A 17,687-nucleotide genomic window follows, 5' to 3' on the forward strand; every position below is an offset into this window, starting at 1 on the left:
CCTAACACATTCTGTGCCTCACGCAACTTCGACGGGCTGCGTCCCACTAAGCCATCTGAAATGCACATGCATGACTCGTACATAGCACAGGTCAAGGGTCTGCAGGTTTCCAGAAGATCACGTGCCCTCTAGCTTCCTGGAGGTCCGGGCCGGGTGCACGGCCCAGTGAAATTCTTATGTAGAAGGGGGGATTTGCCATCCGATGCGCCCTCAATTTCCAACAGCTGCCTATCCGGAGCGCCCATCGTAACTGCGCTCTTTGCAGGCCTGTTCCTCCTTCTTTGTATAGTCGAGCGTTTGTTCTTCCTTCTATTCCTTAGTATCTTTAATACTTGACTTTCAAAATGCTCGCGCGAGCAGCTCGGCGGAAGCTGCGAAGGGATGCCTTCAGGTCGCCCACGCAGTTGGCCGAACAATTGACCCTCCCATGGCTCTGTCCGGCGCAGATGCGATGGGCTTCCAGCGTCGGGCCTGCGACGACGACCACCCATGATGCACGAAGACCACGACACGGCGCGCTGTCGCCACGGCACGAGACGCGCTCCCTCGCCACGCAAGCCGATGTACAGCACGCAAACATGCCGTCCATGTCCTTTGACGGCCTCATACAGCCCTGGAGCTCGCGCAGCGCACAATCGCCGGGCATGGCACGACTAGAGCCCTGGGATCCCACGACGCCGCTCGTCCTGCGTGAGCCTATGGACCCTCCCACAACACCCTCACGATTCGGTATCGGCGGCGACCCCATCGAATTGTACCAGAACTTGCACGCGTGCCTACGCGTGGGCCGCATGGACAGAGCAACGGCCATCATCCAGCGCCTCACGGCCATGTACAGCCCGACGGCGAGTGAGGTGGTCGAGGCGCACAACGCTTACCTGCAGACAATGTTTGAGCTGGCCCAGCAGAACCCCGAGGCATATTCAATGGGTACCATCGAGGAGTGGTACGATTCACACATGGTGCGAAAGGCCATCGAACCCAATGCTGGCACGTTCGTCACACTTCTGCGAGCGTCCATGTCTTTGCTCGAGGGTAGCGAAAGGCACCGGTCGCTGCGCAAATATCTCGCCATGGCCGAAGCAAGTTGCGGCTCGGACGTTATGGACGCCATCAACTACTCGGAAGACTTTGACGACCACGAATGGGATGCGCTTATCCGTGCCCAACCAGAACGCTTCCAGGAACCACCTGCGCTGGAGCAGCCTGCCGATGTTGCGCATCAGTACGATATGAGTACGCCACTTGGAGCCCAGGCGCTTATCGACCATGGCATCCTTCCCAATCCTGCACACAGCGTGAAGGAAGTCGCGCAGAAGGGCCAAGGTCTCAACGCACTCAAAAACGCACTCGCCGTATTCGACCAAAGCTCGCGGGTTCCCTACCCACACGAGATGGAGGGCTCACAGGGAGAGAAAGAACGTGCTTTTGCCTACATGCGCCAGCTGCAAATCGAGCGTGACGCGACCGAGGCTGCGATCAACCGGTGGAAGATCGAAGACGAAAAACTCCAAGAGCTCGGTATTCACGGTGTGCTCAAGACCAAACCGATACAAGCTCTGATGTGGCAATGGTATTCTGCTCTTCTCCCACGCATTAAGAAGGAGTACGCACGTGTTCACGAAGTACTTTCTGCACCATCTTCAAAGAGTCAAAGCGACGAGAGGCTTGTTTACGGGCCATTCCTCGAGATGTGCAAGCCCGAAAAGATGGCAGCACTCACAGTTTCGCGCATAATCCAGAGCGTTGCGATTGGTCGGGGCGATAGTGTGAACGAGCTGAAAATCTCCCAACTTTCTCATAGCCTAGCAGAGGACATTCGGAACGAGGCGAACGCGGATGCAAGAGACAAATTGCTCTCTCAGCGGAAGAAACAGCGCAAACAAGCACGTCGAGCAATGCTAGATTCTCTGTCGTTACAACCGCAAGGCGCCAAACCAGAAGAACACACGACCAAACTCGCTGAATACCCTGTGGACTCTTTTTTGCAAAAGGAGATGCCTACAGCAATCAAGACTAGGATCGGTGCCTTGTTGATTGAGCTTTTTCTGCAAGCAGCCATGGTCACCGTGACAGCTGAAGATCCTAATTCCGGCAAAACTTTGACCAGCACGCAACCTGCGTTCAACCACCATGTTGGCTATGCCAACGGCAAGAGAACGGGATGGCTCGTGCCCCATCAGGGAATCATCAAGAAACTGATGAATGAGCCTACGCATTCCATTAACAGTGTCCAGCTTCCGATGGTTTTCGAACCCAAGCCTTGGACTGCTTTTGATGAAGGCGGCTACTACACGGGTTCACAGGGCGTGGTTCGTTTGAAGAACCATGACCTCTCACAACGCGCATACGCTCAATCGGCTATAGAAAATGGCGACATGGAAAAGATGCTTACGGGCCTCGATGTCCTTTCGAAGGTGCCGTGGCAGATCAATAAGGATGTGTTCGAAGTTATGGTTCAAGCATGGAATAACGGAGAAGGTATCGGGGCGATGGTTGCGGAAAATAACGGCCTAGTACGACCCGAGGAACCTCCGGCAAACGCATCCAGAGCCGAAAAACTCGCATGGAACAGGGCAATCCACCAGTACGAAAACGCCCGATCAGGTTTCCACTCACAACGCTGTTTTCAAAATTTTCAGCTAGAGACTGCACGTGCCTACGTTAGGGAGAAGAAATTATACTTCCCTCACAGCGTAGATTTCCGCGGTAGAGCTTATCCTATCCCCCCTATATTGAACCACATGGGATCCGACTTTGCAAGATGTCTCCTCAGATTCGCGAATGGCAAGGAATTGGGCTTTGTGGGTCTGCAGTGGCTCAAGGTCCATCTGGCGAACCTCTACGGGTTTGATAAAGCCAGCTTGCACGACCGGGAACAGTTCGCTATGGACAATCTCCATGAAATATACGACTCTGCAACAAATCCCCTTACCGGGAGAAGATGGTGGACTAAGGCAGAAGATCCCTGGCAATGCCTTGCGTGTTGCATGGAGCTGAAAAACGCATTAGAATCGCCAGATCCAACCCGTTTCGTGTCGCATCTTGCCGTTCACCAGGATGGGACCTGTAACGGACTTCAGCATTATGCTGCACTGGGTGGCGATGCTGCAGGTGCCAGCCAAGTCAATCTCGAACCATCCGACCGACCGCAGGATATTTACACTGGTGTTGCCGACCTTGTCCGGAGTATGGTTGCCGACGATGCTGCAAAGGGCCATGAATTGGCAATCTTGCTGAAGGACAAGATCTCTCGGAAGGTCGTCAAGCGAACTGTCATGACTAACGTGTATGGCGTCACATTCATTGGCGCTAAAAACCAAGTCGAGGACGAGCTCAGAGAAATATTCCAAAAAGAAAGCGAGACCACAGAAGTTTGGAAAGCAGCATCATACGTCGCGGGCAAGATATTCCAAGCCCTGGGCAAGATCTTCAATGGAGCCCAAGAAATCCAATACTGGCTTGGCGAATGCGGCGAACGTATCTCAACGTCCGTGTCTGCGGAGCAAGTCAAGAGGCTTCGACAACACCTTGAGGGAAGCCAGCCAGCCTATGACGCCAAGTACAAGAACCCCAAGCGTGTGAGCAAAACCCTGGAAAAGAAGCTTGTTAAAGATATGGAAGCATTTAAGACACCCATCATTTGGACAACGCCTCTCAAAATGCCGGTAGTGCAGCCATACCGCAAGCCGGGAACTCATGTGATCAAGACGAAATTGCAGGATATCGTCATTCACCGACACCAGGGTCACGCGGCTGTCGACAAACGTAAACAACTTCAAGCCTTTCCGCCCAACTTTATCCATTCTCTCGACGCTACTCACATGATATTGTCGGCGTTGAAATGCAATGAGATGGGTCTCGATTTCGCCGCCGTCCACGACAGTTTCTGGACCCATGCCGCTGATGTCCCCAACCTGAATGTTATCCTGCGCGATGCCTTCGTGCGCATGCATTCTGAAGATATCATGGGTCGGCTCGCCGCTGAATTCCAGGCGCGCTACGCGGGATCAATGCACAAGGCACATCTTAAGTCTTCCTCTAGTGTCGCAAAGAAGATTATGGCCTGGAGAGCGATGCCGCGTAGCGGCCTCGAAGATGGACGTTCACACCGTACTGAAAGAAAGGACGCCTCTTTTACTGAACTCGTCCTCGAGGCTCAGCGGCAGGAACTGCTGAACAGCGAAGACCCAAAGGATAAGGAACGGGGCCTGAAGATGGTCACACCAACGAGCATATGGCTAGCAAACCAAGATCCTAGCGCCATTGCATCGTATCGCCTTGCTCTCTTGGGCGACAGCAAGGATACAGCTGGTCGCAAGTTCGACGAAGTCAAAGAGAAGCTGCTAACCGCTGAGGCTGATCACGTCACGGAGGAGCTCGAGGCTGCTGGTACCCCACCGAGAGATATCTCAGAAGTAGATCTTGCCGCCGCGGAAGAGGAGATGGAGGAACAACTCGAAAACGAGGACACAAAGAGCACCCAGGAGAAGAGGAACGCGATGCGCATCCTGAAGACCCAAGGCGTCGCTGTGTGGCTTCCGCTGACATTCCCACCGGTGCCAAAGAAGGGTGACTGGGATGTCTCTAGGCTGCGTGAGTCGAAATATTTCTTCTCTTGAGGAGACCAGTCCTGTCTAATGGGATTTTCTTGTGAAGTGGTGTTTGTGGGGTAGAGCAATATCCATTCGGCTTGGCGTTTGCGGGCATCGGGAACAGCATTTGGCATGGCGTTTTTTTGGGATATCTTCTCTGCATTAACTGTGTGTTTTAGAGGGCGGGCGCCTTGAGCCGGTGTATACTATGTATACTATGTATGTATTTAAAGCACGTTTCGACATATCCACACCATTGCAACGGAGAGCTGTTGTAGGATAATCACTCATATAGAAAAGGAAAAGGGAAAGGAATGTGTACATTAGCTTCGACGTGCGGGTGCTCAACAGAATCAAAACAATCCAACTAAGCCGCTTCGATGTGTCGTGGTTCGTTAGTTTTTTCATAATACTCTGCACCTGACATATCAGACATTTTAGACTTGATCCCTTGTCACGGTGCTAAGCATTGTCCCGCATATGACGATGCTTGTTTAATAGACGTCAGGTTGTGTACCCGATCCTGCAATTCCCGCAATTGATCTGCACCATAAGCATTATGTCTTCGCGGTCGCACGCCCGGGCATTCGTCACCTAAGTTTCCCGTAAGCAGCCAACGTCGCCACACGAAGTTGTGTTGGTTTGTCAAGCTTAGTCAATCGGTATCGGAAGTCGGAAGCGAGGACGGCATGACGAAAGCGGGACGTCTAGATGTCGTTCGCGTTAGCGTGAGGAGCTCCGAACATGGTCTAGCTATTGCTCCTCTTTATATTCCTCACAGCTGCTCTTCGCAGCTCGCAGTGTTATATGTCCTCCCTTCTCTTAAGGTGTCGCATTCGAGCATCTTCAGTTTCACCCAGTTCTTTGACCAAAAGACTTTCCATCGCACCTTCATACCGCGCTTTTAACTACTCAGGCAAGCAAAGAGCTATGGATAAGGCTCCCGAGCAGAAAGGCAGCATCACCGATTGGGTGAAACCCGGCGATAAGTCGGGAGAGTTCAAGAGGCAGACGTCCGTGTTCAGGAACTGGATTGAGAACAAGCCTGAGGCTGAGTTCCCACCTGAAAAGGGGAGGTATCACCTATACGTGAGCTATGCATGTCCGTGGGCGCATCGCACGATGATTGTGCGGAAGTTGAAGGGGCTCGAGGACTTTGTTGGCATCACGAGCGTGCACTGGCACATGGGCGAGAAAGGTAAGCTAGATTGTATCTTTGTGAATTCTGAAAACAAGATTCGATGTGTGCTTATCATTCATCACAGGTTGGAGATTCGCTGAAAAGGGCGAGAAGGTTGCGGGGGATTTGACGACTCCCGATCCAATCCACAAGGACTTCACGCACATCCGCGACATCTACTTCGAGCAGGACCCGAACTATAACGGGCGCTTTACTGTGCCTACACTGTACGACAAGAAAGCGAGCAAGATCGTTAGCAACGAGAGTAGCGAGATCATCCGGATGTTCTATACGGCGTTCGATGACCATCTTGAGGAGAAGTACAAGTCAGTCGACCTCTTCCCGACCAAGCTTCAAAAAGATATTGAGGAGATGAACGACTGGGTGTACAACGACATCAACAACGGTGTCTACAAGAGCGGCTTTGCTACGTATGTTCTTCCATTTTCTTTTGACTTGCAATCCTCGCTCTTAGGTCTCTCTCAAATCTTTGATCCCCCTCTTCAACCTCCTTGTTATACCTAAATCTAACAATCAAGCAGCACCGAAGAAGCCTACAGCAAAGCCGTAACCACCCTCTTCACCTCCCTCGACCGCGTCGAGAAAAGCCTCTCCACCTCCTCCACTCCTTACCTTCTCTCATCTCCCACCATCACAGAAGCCGATGTCCGGCTCTACACGACCATCGTCCGCTTCGACCCTGTCTACGTGCAGCACTTCAAGTGCAACATCAGAGACATTCGCAGCGGGTACCCGCACCTGCACAAGTGGATGCGGAACCTGTACTGGGACCATCCGGCGTTTGGTGAGACGACGCAATTCGAGCATATCAAAAAGCATTATACGAAGAGCCATAGCCAGATTAATCAATTTGCGATTACGCCGGTGGGACCGCTGCCGGATATTTTGGGGAAGGATGAGGAGGTACCTGCTGTGAAGGCTTCGAAGATTTAGTCTCTTGCTTAAAGGATAGAAACAATCGCAATGCCAGTACGAATGCGAAATACCTTGGCATAGCTCCACAATGTCGGTATCGTCAGTTGCAAAATACAAAGATGTGAATCTTGAATGTTCCGGATTTAATTCATGTCCTTTCCAAAGACAAGCCCTTTTGGTATCGTGTTGTACAAGAACGCCGTAAATGCATCAACCCACCCTTGCATCACCAATCGTAGGAATGAAGAAGCTTTCCCTGATCTTCGAACTACCAATTCCCCCGTCCTCTTCCACGCCCTCTTCCACCGCCGCCACCTCCATGCCCGCCGCCAAAGCCTCCCTGTTGACCTCCGGGGCCGCCAAAACCACCCATACCTCCGCTATTGGACATTTGCATCATCATCTGGTTGAAATCCATGGTGCTGGGATCCATGCCTTGCGCGGCCATTTGCTGCATCATCTGCATCATCTCGGCTTCGCCGGGCATGCCAGGAATGCCCGCTGGCGCACTCGGTGGAGCACCGCCAGGGCCAGGCAGACCGCCCATCATAGCCATCATCTGTTGCTGCTGAGCTTTCTGGTCCGCAATGGTATCACTCATTTCTTGCTGCTTAAGGCGATATTGCTCCCAGCTGAACTCGTCGAAGCCGTAGTTGAAGAAGTCGGACTGGTCGGCGCCGGGCAACCGCCAGGGCTTGGTTTCCTCGGCCAGGTCTGCATCCATGACAACTTGGGAGATGGGCTTGCCTGCGGGTGGGTAGACGGGGTCGCCATTGACATCAATGGTAGAAGACCTGATGGCGGGGTATGCAGTGCCTGGCTGCGTGGGGACTTGGGGTGCTGTTGTCCGGGCGGCCTGAGACGGTGTTGTGGAGGCCTGCGGGGGCGCTTCAATCTTGATCGCCTTGGATTCCTGGGGCTGCTGCTGTTGCTGTGCGGGCTTGGGCGCGACGGCGGGCTTGTCTATAATGATCTCAATGTCCTGCGCTTTGTTAGTCGCGGTTGCGCGCGCTGTCAGCTGAATTGGCGCGCCGTACCGAATCGCTATCGTCGCTGTTGTCCTCGTCGCCAGACTCCTCCTCCATGGGCTCGTCGCCGCTCGAGTCGCCGTCTTCATTCTTGATTTCGTCCTTGCTCTCGGCCTGCTGAGGCTCCGAAGGCCCGTAGAGATCATCGTCGTCCTCCTCCATAGCGTCGTCGTCCCAGAAGCGCGGCGGCTGGCCCTTTTTGAAGTCCCAGGGAATCAGGCGGTACCCAGCGCTCTCGAGACGTTGCTTGATGAAGCGGGCGCGGGTGATGACGTTGCGGTGCTTGTCGCGCTCGACGTCGTGGGTCGGGTGCTTGAAGATGTACAATAGCTTGCCGCGCTTGAGGCCAAAGCGCACGGTGCGCTCGTCGCTGTTCCTTGTCGCGCGGTTAGCCTTTCCATGTCTGTTTAACGCGGCGCGGCTCTGCGGGCAGCCTTGGCATGCAGCTAGCCTTCGCGACCGAAACATTGCTGGGGACGCACTCACGCGCTGACCCTCTCCATCCTGCACAGCGGCAGGTCCACGGGCTCCATCTTCTCCAGCCGCTCCTTTGCGAAGCTCACCTCCCACTCGCGCCGCGCAACCACATCGCTCCAGCTGGAGAATACCTCGGCCCCAGGCGCACTCATCGCAGCAACCGCAAACGACAGCGAGGCAGCACCCGTCGAAGCCCTAATTGGAACGAGCGGCGAGGTCAATCGGGATCTCTTTTGCACAAACACGCGATTTGAAGCTAGGCGGACGGTATACAGACCAGCATACACAGAATGGCAGGCTTCGGGCGCTCCAACTCGCTGAGCATCAACACCGGCAGCAGTCTCTTGTGCGTATATATATCCACCGCACCGCCATGAGGTCTCCATAACGGCCATATTCATGTCCTGTTAAGCAGCCTCGGCCGCATCCTACAGGAACCGTACCCTCCGTCCATGGGGCCGATTCTCTTGGGGTCCGATTACTCATGACCATGTCCACCATGCTAACGGACCTGCAGCGGAAATGCCACGGGCCAGGGGCAACAGAGTGCCGGTCTCTTCGGCTCGTCAACCGCTGCCTCGCAGCCCCAGCAGACCGGGGGGCTATTCGGCTCGACGTCACAGCAGCCGCAGACGGGCGGGCTGTTCGGCGGTGCATCCCAAGCGCAGGGCTCACAGCCACCCCAGTCGGCCGGCCTTTTTGGCAATCTGAACAAGCCCCAGCAGGCCGCGGGCACTGCCGGGGGGCTCTTCGGTGCTTCGACCCAGCAGTCGCAGCCGCAGCCTCAGCAGGGCTCTGGCTTATTTGGGGGCGCCCTGGGAGGCAACACCAACCCTCAGACTCAGACTTCCCAATCGGGTGGACCATTTGGTGGCCTTGGCCAGAATCAGAATCAGCCGAAACCTTCATTGTTGTAAGTAAGGGCTGCTGCAGCCAGTTACACAAAGGCTAACTGCATCCCTTAGTGGCGCGTCAACCGCACAACAAAACACCAGCTCGTCTTTGTTCGGCAATGCACAGCAGCAAAATCAGACCTCGAACCCGTCGTTATTTGGCAACACCCAGCAAAACCAAGCCCAGACCCAGCAGACAAGCGGGATGTTTGGTGGCATGACTTCACAGAACAACCCTCTCGGCGGCCTCGGCCAGTCTTCCACCCTGGGCGGCTCACAGGTCATCCAGATGAACGATCTGAGTCAGATCAAAGGCACCACCCGCCTCAACGATCTGCACCCGGACATTCAGAAACAAGTCTTCGGGCTCGACGATGTCATCCAAGCAAAAATCGAGACCATCAACAAGATGCGAGAAAGCTATCCCGGCCACATTCAGAACCTGGAGACGGTAGCACCAGATGTCGAATATGTAGAGAAGAAACTCGCCATCGTTGCGCTAGGTCTGGAAAACGACGCAGCCAATATATCGCACTTGAAGACTATAGTCGATGCCGATGCAAATGACGCCGAACTCTCTTTCCGCGCCATTGTGAACCAAGCATTACCTGCTCAGTTCCGTTACGGCAACCCTTCGAATCTTTCCGCATCCACAACGAAACCTGCTACGACGAGTTCCCTTGAGAGCGATGACCCCACCAAGCCAGTAGATCTTATCAGCTACTTCAACCGTCGCACAGACGACCTAGGCAAGACCCTGGAGACATACCAAGGCCAAATCCGCGAGATTGAACTGCATCTGAGGACCATGGAAGCCGGTGCTTACGAGAAGCAGCAACAGCTTATGGGGGCGCGCAACAAATCGCTGGATGACAGGCAGCAGCTCGTGGAGGCTCTGAGGGCTATAGAATCCGCCATTGTGGATTCGGCGAAGAAAGTGGGCAAGGTGCGGGATGAGGTTACGAAACACACGTTGGGTGGCGTCGGAGCTGCTTTGCTTTGAGCGCATAGGTCGACAGCGGCGGCAAGTGGAGAAGTTGGAAGTGCAAGTCTTGTATATTCTTGGCAATTCGAGACGAAACGAACTGGCTTGAGGCGGTGTTGCATGCCCGGCGTGGAGCGAGACGTGAGATCTCGCAGGGAACGAACGTGACGGCATGCATCAAGGCAAAAGCGGACGATGAAGAAACAGATACCCATGTACAAAACGAACGCAATTCGAAATGAGTGACTCAGTGGATGATTCAGTTGCCTTTGTCACTCGTATTCTCAGGAATAGCATATGCGATATGGTGTGAGGTTGAAGATCTGGGGCGCAGAAGGATCGGCAGGATCGTGGCTTGTGCTGCTGTGCGACCCGTTCCTGCGATACGTCGGGGTTTTCTACGTCCATCGCGAGGCTGTGCGTTATGAACATCACACATGATAATAGTTGGAGCCCATAAGACAGAAGCTCTTTTCGGATTTCAAAAAGTGCCAGCCACCTGACTTGCGTAATGCAGTGTACGTACTCGGAGACGGTTCGCCTTGCGCTCCATTCAACGTCGTACATGTCAGCGTACGCATGCATTTCGTATGCCAAACCTTTGAGTCAGGGTCGGCGTTTACGTGTGATGCGTGAACACAAGGTGTGGTCTGGACTCGTCTCGTCTCGGGAATGCCCGAGACATGGCATTGGTGCATATGGCATCACGTTGCGATGTGATTTCTAAGGCTCGTATGAGTATAGGTCTAGCGATGGGTTACCGCTTCGGTCACTCCCCTGACCCCTTGCATCCTTGATTGTGTAGGTCATAGTGCGTGCTATTGTAAGGAAAGGGTACCTTGTACTAATAGTCAATGATGCACGTAGGTCTTGGTTTACCCACCACGCTACAAGGTAGTCACATATTGCAACCCAAGGTGGATTCGCAGGATATCTATTCGAGGTTAGACAGGACCGGGCTAGGCGAGTCGCGTAGCGTATACTCAGTGTCGAAGGATTAGTTGGGGGCTTGAATACCCATGCTCGATAATGGTCGCAAGTTGCTAATGGCGGTGAAACATGGGTAGAGGATATTGTTTAGGCCGGACACTCCGATGCCAGATCGCGCTTAACGTAGCTTGTCCTGAAATTGCCTACAGCGAGTTATTGCAGACAGATACGGAAAAGCCGTTCAAAGCCGTTCAAAGCCGTTAAAGCTAGGAATATTCGATAAGTACCACGGAAGAGAAGATACGGGTCCCGGACGTAGCCATAATCGTAGCGATCACTAGGAGGATGATCTGTCATGTGGCAGCTCGGTCGATATCAGGTAGGCTTGATATCTCGTACGAGCAGGTATGGGTTGCAAAGACGGAAGCATGAGCGGAAACATATGTCTCACCTCAGCCCTGTTGGTAGTTTGATGCCCGGGTTTTATCATGTCCGCAAGACGTCCACTGCACGGTGTCGCAGGCAAGGCGAAGAATTAGGATGCTCATAGTGGGCATATGCACATGCATCATACGAGCGAGCTTTGCGGGTGATTCCTTCAGGACATGGATGTCAATAGGACGGTGCGTTCGACCATGCGCCTAGGCTTGTTGCGAAGTCGGTCGGATATTCGACGATATGGAGTTGACCGCGACCGTTGAACCCGAACCCTTCCGCGATCCGAGACAAGCACAGGGCTGACAGGGGTTCGGTACCGGGGATGCAGGAGAGGTCCGAGCAGGGTATCATCCCCGCTAATCTTACATCTGTAGAGCCCGTGTCCGTACGCTTAACGCCCTGCGCGCTGCGCTGAACGCTGAATGATGAATGCTCGTGTGCTGTTACCCTACGCTTAGTAGGACGATGTAGGAAAATAGGACCCACCCCTCTATGCGTAGATCTCGTTTCGTTTGGGTCTGCAAGATATTGACGCATGCTGATGAAGACGATGAGAGTGCGACACGCCTTGTAGTAAGCTGGGGCGAGGCTTCCCTTCGCTCTTCCACGACGGTTATTTCTAGCGAGGTACACCAGCAAGTATTTGGCGACCTCCATCAGATGGGCCATATAATCAATAGAGAAATTTGACCGCTGACGTTTTCTGGTGACTGTGTGAGCCTCGACAAAATTGTCTCGCTCCACCAAAGAGCCATCAGTCTAAAGATCTGATTAGCCTGTCAATGTCAGTTCTGTAGAAACTCAGCTCGATCCGCATCTATGCCGGTCGTTCCTTTGTATATTTCACAAAGGCGATCCATGTAAGAGTGAACGTGTGATGCTGAAGTTGTTTCGCGGCGAGGTTCGAATGTCGGGCCAGATGTCATCGACCCGGTCGAGTCAGTGTTCGTTCATGTTGATACTTCAGGCTGCCATCTGAAAACCAACTGAGATCGCCTTTGCATCCGTACAAAAGTGCTTGAAAATGCCGCTTAAGCCCGTTGTCCGATACCTAGTGTGAGCCGAGCGCCCAGGGCAATCCCCGGGAGCACGTAACCATTACAACGGTCGGCGCGCACCTTATCCACCGAAAGATTTCCTCGGCTGCTGCGGGTCCTTCGTTTGATTAGATACGGGAATGTCTCTGATGAAGGATGCCCCGGAAAATTTCGACGTGTGATCGCGTATGGGCACGGTGTCGTTCGAAGTCCGAGCCTAGAAGCATCAACTCACGAGCTGGTGACTACGACCACATTCAGGTAGTCGTGTTAGGTAAAGACTCAAATGTGCTGCATGAGGCAGTGGGAGCTGTGACTAACGTGAAGAACTGTTGGCGCCGTTGGATGGAACCTCCAAGAAGAGATTGTAAGGCGCAGAGTACGTTGGACGGGCACCGGCCCCCAGCTCCTCGCGTGGCTCATCATTAATCCCATGCTCGTGATGCGGCTAAGCTATCCAGGAGGGGAAGATGGGAAATGCAAAGCTGTGAACGTGGAGGCGTAGTGGTCGAGGTTCGAGGCGCACCGTAGCGGCTGGGGGGAGACTAGGCTCACAGTGCACCAGGGCGGGAAGTAACGCCACCCTGGTACCTTCTTGTCTCGACACACAGCGCGTTGTGGTTTCTTTGTGTTGCAAAGAATGCAGAGCACTGGAAATACTGGAAACTTGACATAAGAGAGCTCAATGGCAACATGACGAGACTACTGTCGACTCATTATGATTATTGTTCCTGCTCGCAAGATGCAAGCTGGGGACGAAAGAAAAGAGTCTAGCAACAAGCACAGAACAGCCACCCCATGGATATCGACCCCGAGTCCGTGTATGGTGTTGCGACAGATTCCCAAGTAACGCCCGCTGAAACGCAATGACTTGTAGGTGCAGATAAAGAGCTGAGGTCCTGTTATAACAAGTCGACTCGCTCGCCCACCGAAAGGTAGGTCATGAACAGATAATAAAGCAAATCGAAGATGTTGAAGAACCTTCATATAGTACACCGGGGATGAGAAAGAGAAATTGAGGACTGCTCTGATTTCTTCCGTGCGTGGCGTACGTGAGAGCACGCTGCTGCCGCTGACAAGTCAGTAAAAGGGCGGTCCCGAGAGACCTTTTCACTCCACTTCGGTGAGCCAGCGTCGTATGCCTTCCTTCAAAGACGAGTCGGTCGCAGTCTTAGCAACATCGCCTTTGTCTTTTCTTTCCGCTACGGCATCATCATTCGCGGCATGCTTAGTATCGCGTTCAGCTGTAACATTTTTCACCACGATCTCGAGAGCATCGAAGATCACGGCTTTACAATCGGTTTGCGGGACTTCGACGTGTGGCGCTGTTTCCATTACATTGCGAGTGTCGTGTCTTCCTCGCCTGGAACTTGAACGCGAAGAGCTAGCGGATTGGGCGCGAGAGCCTTGTCCCGACTGTGCCAAACAACGATCCACAGCGTCAATAAGAGTCGCATCGAAGTCCATAATCTGTTCTTCAATGAACTTCTCCGCCAGGTGCACTTCAGTCATCAATGGCGCGGCCGCTCCCGTGTTGTAAGGATTGCCATATTGAGACCGTCCCGGTGGCATACCAGAGATACCAGGTGTCATAGCAGGCGCTTGGTACGTTGGAGTGGGAATAAGCCGAATGAGGCGTCGCAGGCTGATACGTTTGATGCTAAACGTTCTGGTGTCTGCGATGAGTGCAGAGCAGACATCAACCCATCGCTCGAGCGGGCCTTGCTCAAGAGTCGGAGTAGCAGCCGAAGTGATGGGACTTGGCTCAGCACTCATAGCCCACTTGATATCACGCTCTAGCTCATTGTATGGTCTGATCGCCTGGATAGCAAAATCCGGATGGAATTGCTTCAACCATCCGGCAGCGTTAACCGATTGCTCAGGTTCGCAATAGGGCATAGATAAGACCGAAGATTCACCATAACTGGACCCTTGCTGGCTAGGAACGGAACCGTATCCTCCCAACAGAGGTGACTGAAGTGGAGAGCCAAACTCGGGTAGCGGGATATCTACGTCGATGACACCGTCTTTCTCATTCACGGAGAGCTTCAAAGCAGTGTCGAATGTCTTCGGACGCTCTGGAATCGGACGTGCGGCTGAAGCAGGAATGCCACTGGTACCAATTGGATAAGTCTCTGGAGAGTGTTCACCAATGTTGATGGTTTTGTTCGTGGATGGATCGAACGGGTCGGCTTCGCCAAAAACACCATCCATTGAAAGCTCCTGCACCATTTGTTCCAATTGAGAACGAGGCCGCTCCGGACCCCTATAGGCCGAACCTGCAACACCTAGGCCATCATCCGTAGTCTGCAGGTACTCACTTTGGTCGGTGGAAGAGCCACGTCTGCCCCCCCAAAAGCTCATGAAGCCGCTCCACCTGCTATTGACAGACTCGGTACTGGGATTGCTCGCGTGACCTGTACTGCTTCTTTGCAAGGTGTTCATCAGATTCGCAGAGGCTAAACTGTCCATACTTTCAGGTCTTTGATCAGGTCTTTGATCAGGCATCGGTCCAGACTTGGTCCTTGGAAGAGCAAAATGAGGTACCGGAGCATCATTGTTAGATGCACCTGTAGACACGGTAGCGCTTGTGGATTTTGTGAGAGCAGCAGTGTCAGACATGGACGCCATCACTAAACTCGTGCGTATGGAATGAGCAGAAGAACGGCGAGAATGCCGCGGCATCTCCGGATAATCAGCAACACCAGAATCCATACGCCTATCGGGTGAGTCGAGGTTGGAGAGATCTGTATCATCCGTAGCGGGAGGCTGGAGGCGTATATTGACCTGGCTGTCCTTACCGCGAGGCCGTCGGTTGATTTGCCGACGCAAGGAGTGTTTTCGAGATGGTGGCATATTAATTGGCGGCGATTGTGAATATCCGCGCAAAGAGGCGGATGTGCTCGGTCGCATGGGCGAGACGTCGTATGAACTCAACGCGTTCGGTGGAAGGAAGGTGGCGAGGAGGAAGATCAGCCGCCGTGCAGCCATCTTGTCTGGCGAAACAATGACAGTCCGATTCGGGATGATGAGATTGTCACCTGCATTGACCTTGTGCTGCTCTCGATGGCGCCTGCGATGCAATTTCGGGCCAAGCACATTGAGCCACTCAGTATGGTTTCCCAAAAAAGCAGTCAACAGTATGAAAAAGAAGAAGTTCTCTTCTTTCCCACCTGCCCACCTTCCAAGCCACCGTGCTTCTTCACGCCATACACCCCATTTTCCCTGCCCTGTCATGACTCGAGGTATTCGCATGCCACTGACGACGCGACTGCCCGCTAGATCAACCGCTTTCTTGATGTCCGCGTCGAACATGAGAGCATTCGGCTGCAATGCGACAACTCGACGCGCAGGCGCACTAGTCGTATTTCGAAGACTCGAACGAGACGGCTGCACACGGGGTTGATGAAGCAAAGGAACAGCGGTCGACTGTGCTGCCTTTATGTGGGCCAAGATCTTCTCTTGAACAACAAATTGAAGACTGGTGAGAGTTCTCATGATGACATCCCAGTGTTGGCCCACGACGTCGACACGGTCGTCTACGTCGCTACTAAGAGACATAGAGAGTAGCGAGTCTACACCAAAGTTGCCATCGACCCAAGACCATCCAGCTCTACGATCAGAATCTAACGACGACCCTAAGGAGTCGTTCCCGGGCGCAGAGGTGGACAAATGATGCGCCTTAGACTGGCCCGGCCGCGACGATGGTCGTAGTGTTGACGAGGGAGCGCCTATCGGTAGATGTAAGATGATGGTGATCGCATACATAGGGCTTTTCCGTAACGGTGGTAACTTCTGAGGCCCTCGGGCATTCAGATTTGGAAATGGAAAGCCGTTGCTGGTGCCGACAGAGCTTTGTGGTGTTGGAGTGCGCACGTTGGACGTGTCTTGTTCGTCGTCGGGGATGGTCACAGAGAACATGCGCGTAATGAAGATGGTTCGCCTTCTGGATTCCTTCGCGGTTACGCCGCTGCTCTCGCCAACAACCAATTCGGGAGGAATGTTCCCGGGAGTAAATGATTTGGCCAAATTACTCCTCCGCCGGAGGCCTTCTGATCGGCCCAGTGAATTTGTACCATCTTGTATCGGCGGGATAGCAGCATTTGAGTCGGCTGTTTTAGATTCAAGTGGTACAATATGTATCTTGTTCGAGTTCCCCCGGTAATTCATGGGTGTATTCCCGAACATGCACTCCAAGGCGGCGTTCACAAGATCGGTGGACTCTTTGGATTTTGCTTGTGCCTTTGCCTGTGACTGTGCGTGCTCGTCGATGTTGGGCATGGATGAGATAGAGTTCCCTCTAGTTCGCGAGCGCGCAAAGGCGGCAACAGTGGGTGATCGTGGGGTGGACTCGGTGACGAGCGAAGCGCGGCGCGCATGCATGCCTCCGTACGAGGGGCCCACGGTGCTTGTGCCGCCGAGTCCACCAAAGCCTCGTGAGCGCGTGCTCGGCTGCGTAGGCGACTCTGCGCGAAAGGGGCCCGGCTTCGAATCGAACAGAATAGTCTTGTGGGCGCTCCCGGATTCATCTTGGGCGATAAGGATGCGGCAGTCGCGCGGGAACTCGAGGTCAATCTCGGGCAGTGGCCCGTCATGAGCGGTCCCTAGCGAGAGGGCGGCTCCGTGTAGCGGGTATGGCTGGCCATCGGGGTGATAGAGGGTGCTGGTTTCGGGGTAGAGCAGGTGGCGTGTGTGAGACTCTTCGGTAGCAGAATCGAGCGTCGCGGTTGGTGATGGATGCGCCTGAGCGCCCTTTCGGCCGCTGAAGAATTGTCCGAGCATATCTCCTACCGGGCGCATGCCGCAGCCATAGAAGGAGTTTGGGGCTTGTCTCAGCAGTTGTTCAGGAAGCCGTAGTAGAAGGCTTGTCGAGCAAGTTGGGGGAGTGTCGGGCGTGGACAGCCCATCGCAGCGCGCGAGATGGCTCTGCGGGCGGGTCCCGGGGTGCGAAGCTTCAAGGCGACGGCCGAGTCGTAGTCGAGCGGGCTCGTCGTGTGGACTGAGAGGGCGAGGCGCGGCGTAGGCGTTGTCGTCACAAAGCGGGCGGGAGCTTCGGAGGGACTGGACAGGACAGGACGTCGAGGGCAGAGTGCCACAATGCGTGGGCCTCTATGTCGCGTGCGCGAGATGGTCGGTGGAGCGAGGGGCGCGGCGGAGGCCAGACGGTGGGCTATTGACGTGCTTAGTT

At 53.9% G+C, this 17,687-nt stretch overlaps 5 protein-coding genes across 5 annotated transcripts; 3 read left to right on the forward strand and 2 right to left on the reverse strand.

Annotated features, from left to right (window-relative positions):
- Positions 1-578: 578 nt before the first annotated feature.
- On the forward strand, positions 579-4,622 carry RPO41 (DNA-directed RNA polymerase; the record flags this gene model as incomplete). The annotated part of the gene is made up of 2 exons (XM_056216392.1): positions 579-583; positions 629-4,622. The coding sequence occupies 2 exons, from the start codon at positions 579-581 to the stop codon at positions 4,620-4,622; spliced, it is 3,999 nt and encodes a 1,332-aa protein (XP_056070639.1).
- Positions 4,623-5,525: 903 nt separating this feature from the next.
- Positions 5,526-6,729, forward strand: ECM4 (S-glutathionyl-(chloro)hydroquinone reductase; the record flags this gene model as incomplete). The annotated part of the gene is made up of 3 exons (XM_056216393.1): positions 5,526-5,793; positions 5,861-6,206; positions 6,318-6,729. 3 exons carry the CDS (start codon positions 5,526-5,528, stop codon positions 6,727-6,729), a joined length of 1,026 nt encoding a protein of 341 aa, XP_056070640.1.
- A 250-nt stretch (positions 6,730-6,979) lies between these two features.
- On the reverse strand, positions 6,980-8,368 carry N0V89_007633 (uncharacterized protein; the record flags this gene model as incomplete). Its single annotated transcript, XM_056216394.1, has 3 exons — positions 6,980-7,693; positions 7,749-8,115; positions 8,226-8,368. 3 exons carry the CDS (start codon positions 8,366-8,368, stop codon positions 6,980-6,982), a joined length of 1,224 nt encoding a protein of 407 aa, XP_056070641.1.
- A 138-nt stretch (positions 8,369-8,506) lies between these two features.
- Positions 8,507-10,112, forward strand: NUP49 (Nucleoporin nup49/NSP49 (Nuclear pore protein nup49/NSP49); the record flags this gene model as incomplete). The annotated part of the gene is made up of 3 exons (XM_056216395.1): positions 8,507-8,562; positions 8,734-9,129; positions 9,182-10,112. The coding sequence occupies 3 exons, from the start codon at positions 8,507-8,509 to the stop codon at positions 10,110-10,112; spliced, it is 1,383 nt and encodes a 460-aa protein (XP_056070642.1).
- A 3,497-nt stretch (positions 10,113-13,609) lies between these two features.
- On the reverse strand, positions 13,610-17,299 carry N0V89_007635 (uncharacterized protein; the record flags this gene model as incomplete). The annotated part of the gene is made up of 1 exon (XM_056216396.1): positions 13,610-17,299. One exon carries the CDS (start codon positions 17,297-17,299, stop codon positions 13,610-13,612), a length of 3,690 nt encoding a protein of 1,229 aa, XP_056070643.1.
- Between the last annotated feature and the right edge of the window lie 388 nt (positions 17,300-17,687).

This window comes from Didymosphaeria variabile, assembly GCF_027946475.1.
Source record: "Didymosphaeria variabile strain IMI 356815 chromosome Unknown scaffold_5, whole genome shotgun sequence".
In the NCBI taxonomy this organism is placed as follows: Eukaryota; Fungi; Ascomycota; class Dothideomycetes; order Pleosporales; family Didymosphaeriaceae; genus Didymosphaeria; species Didymosphaeria variabile.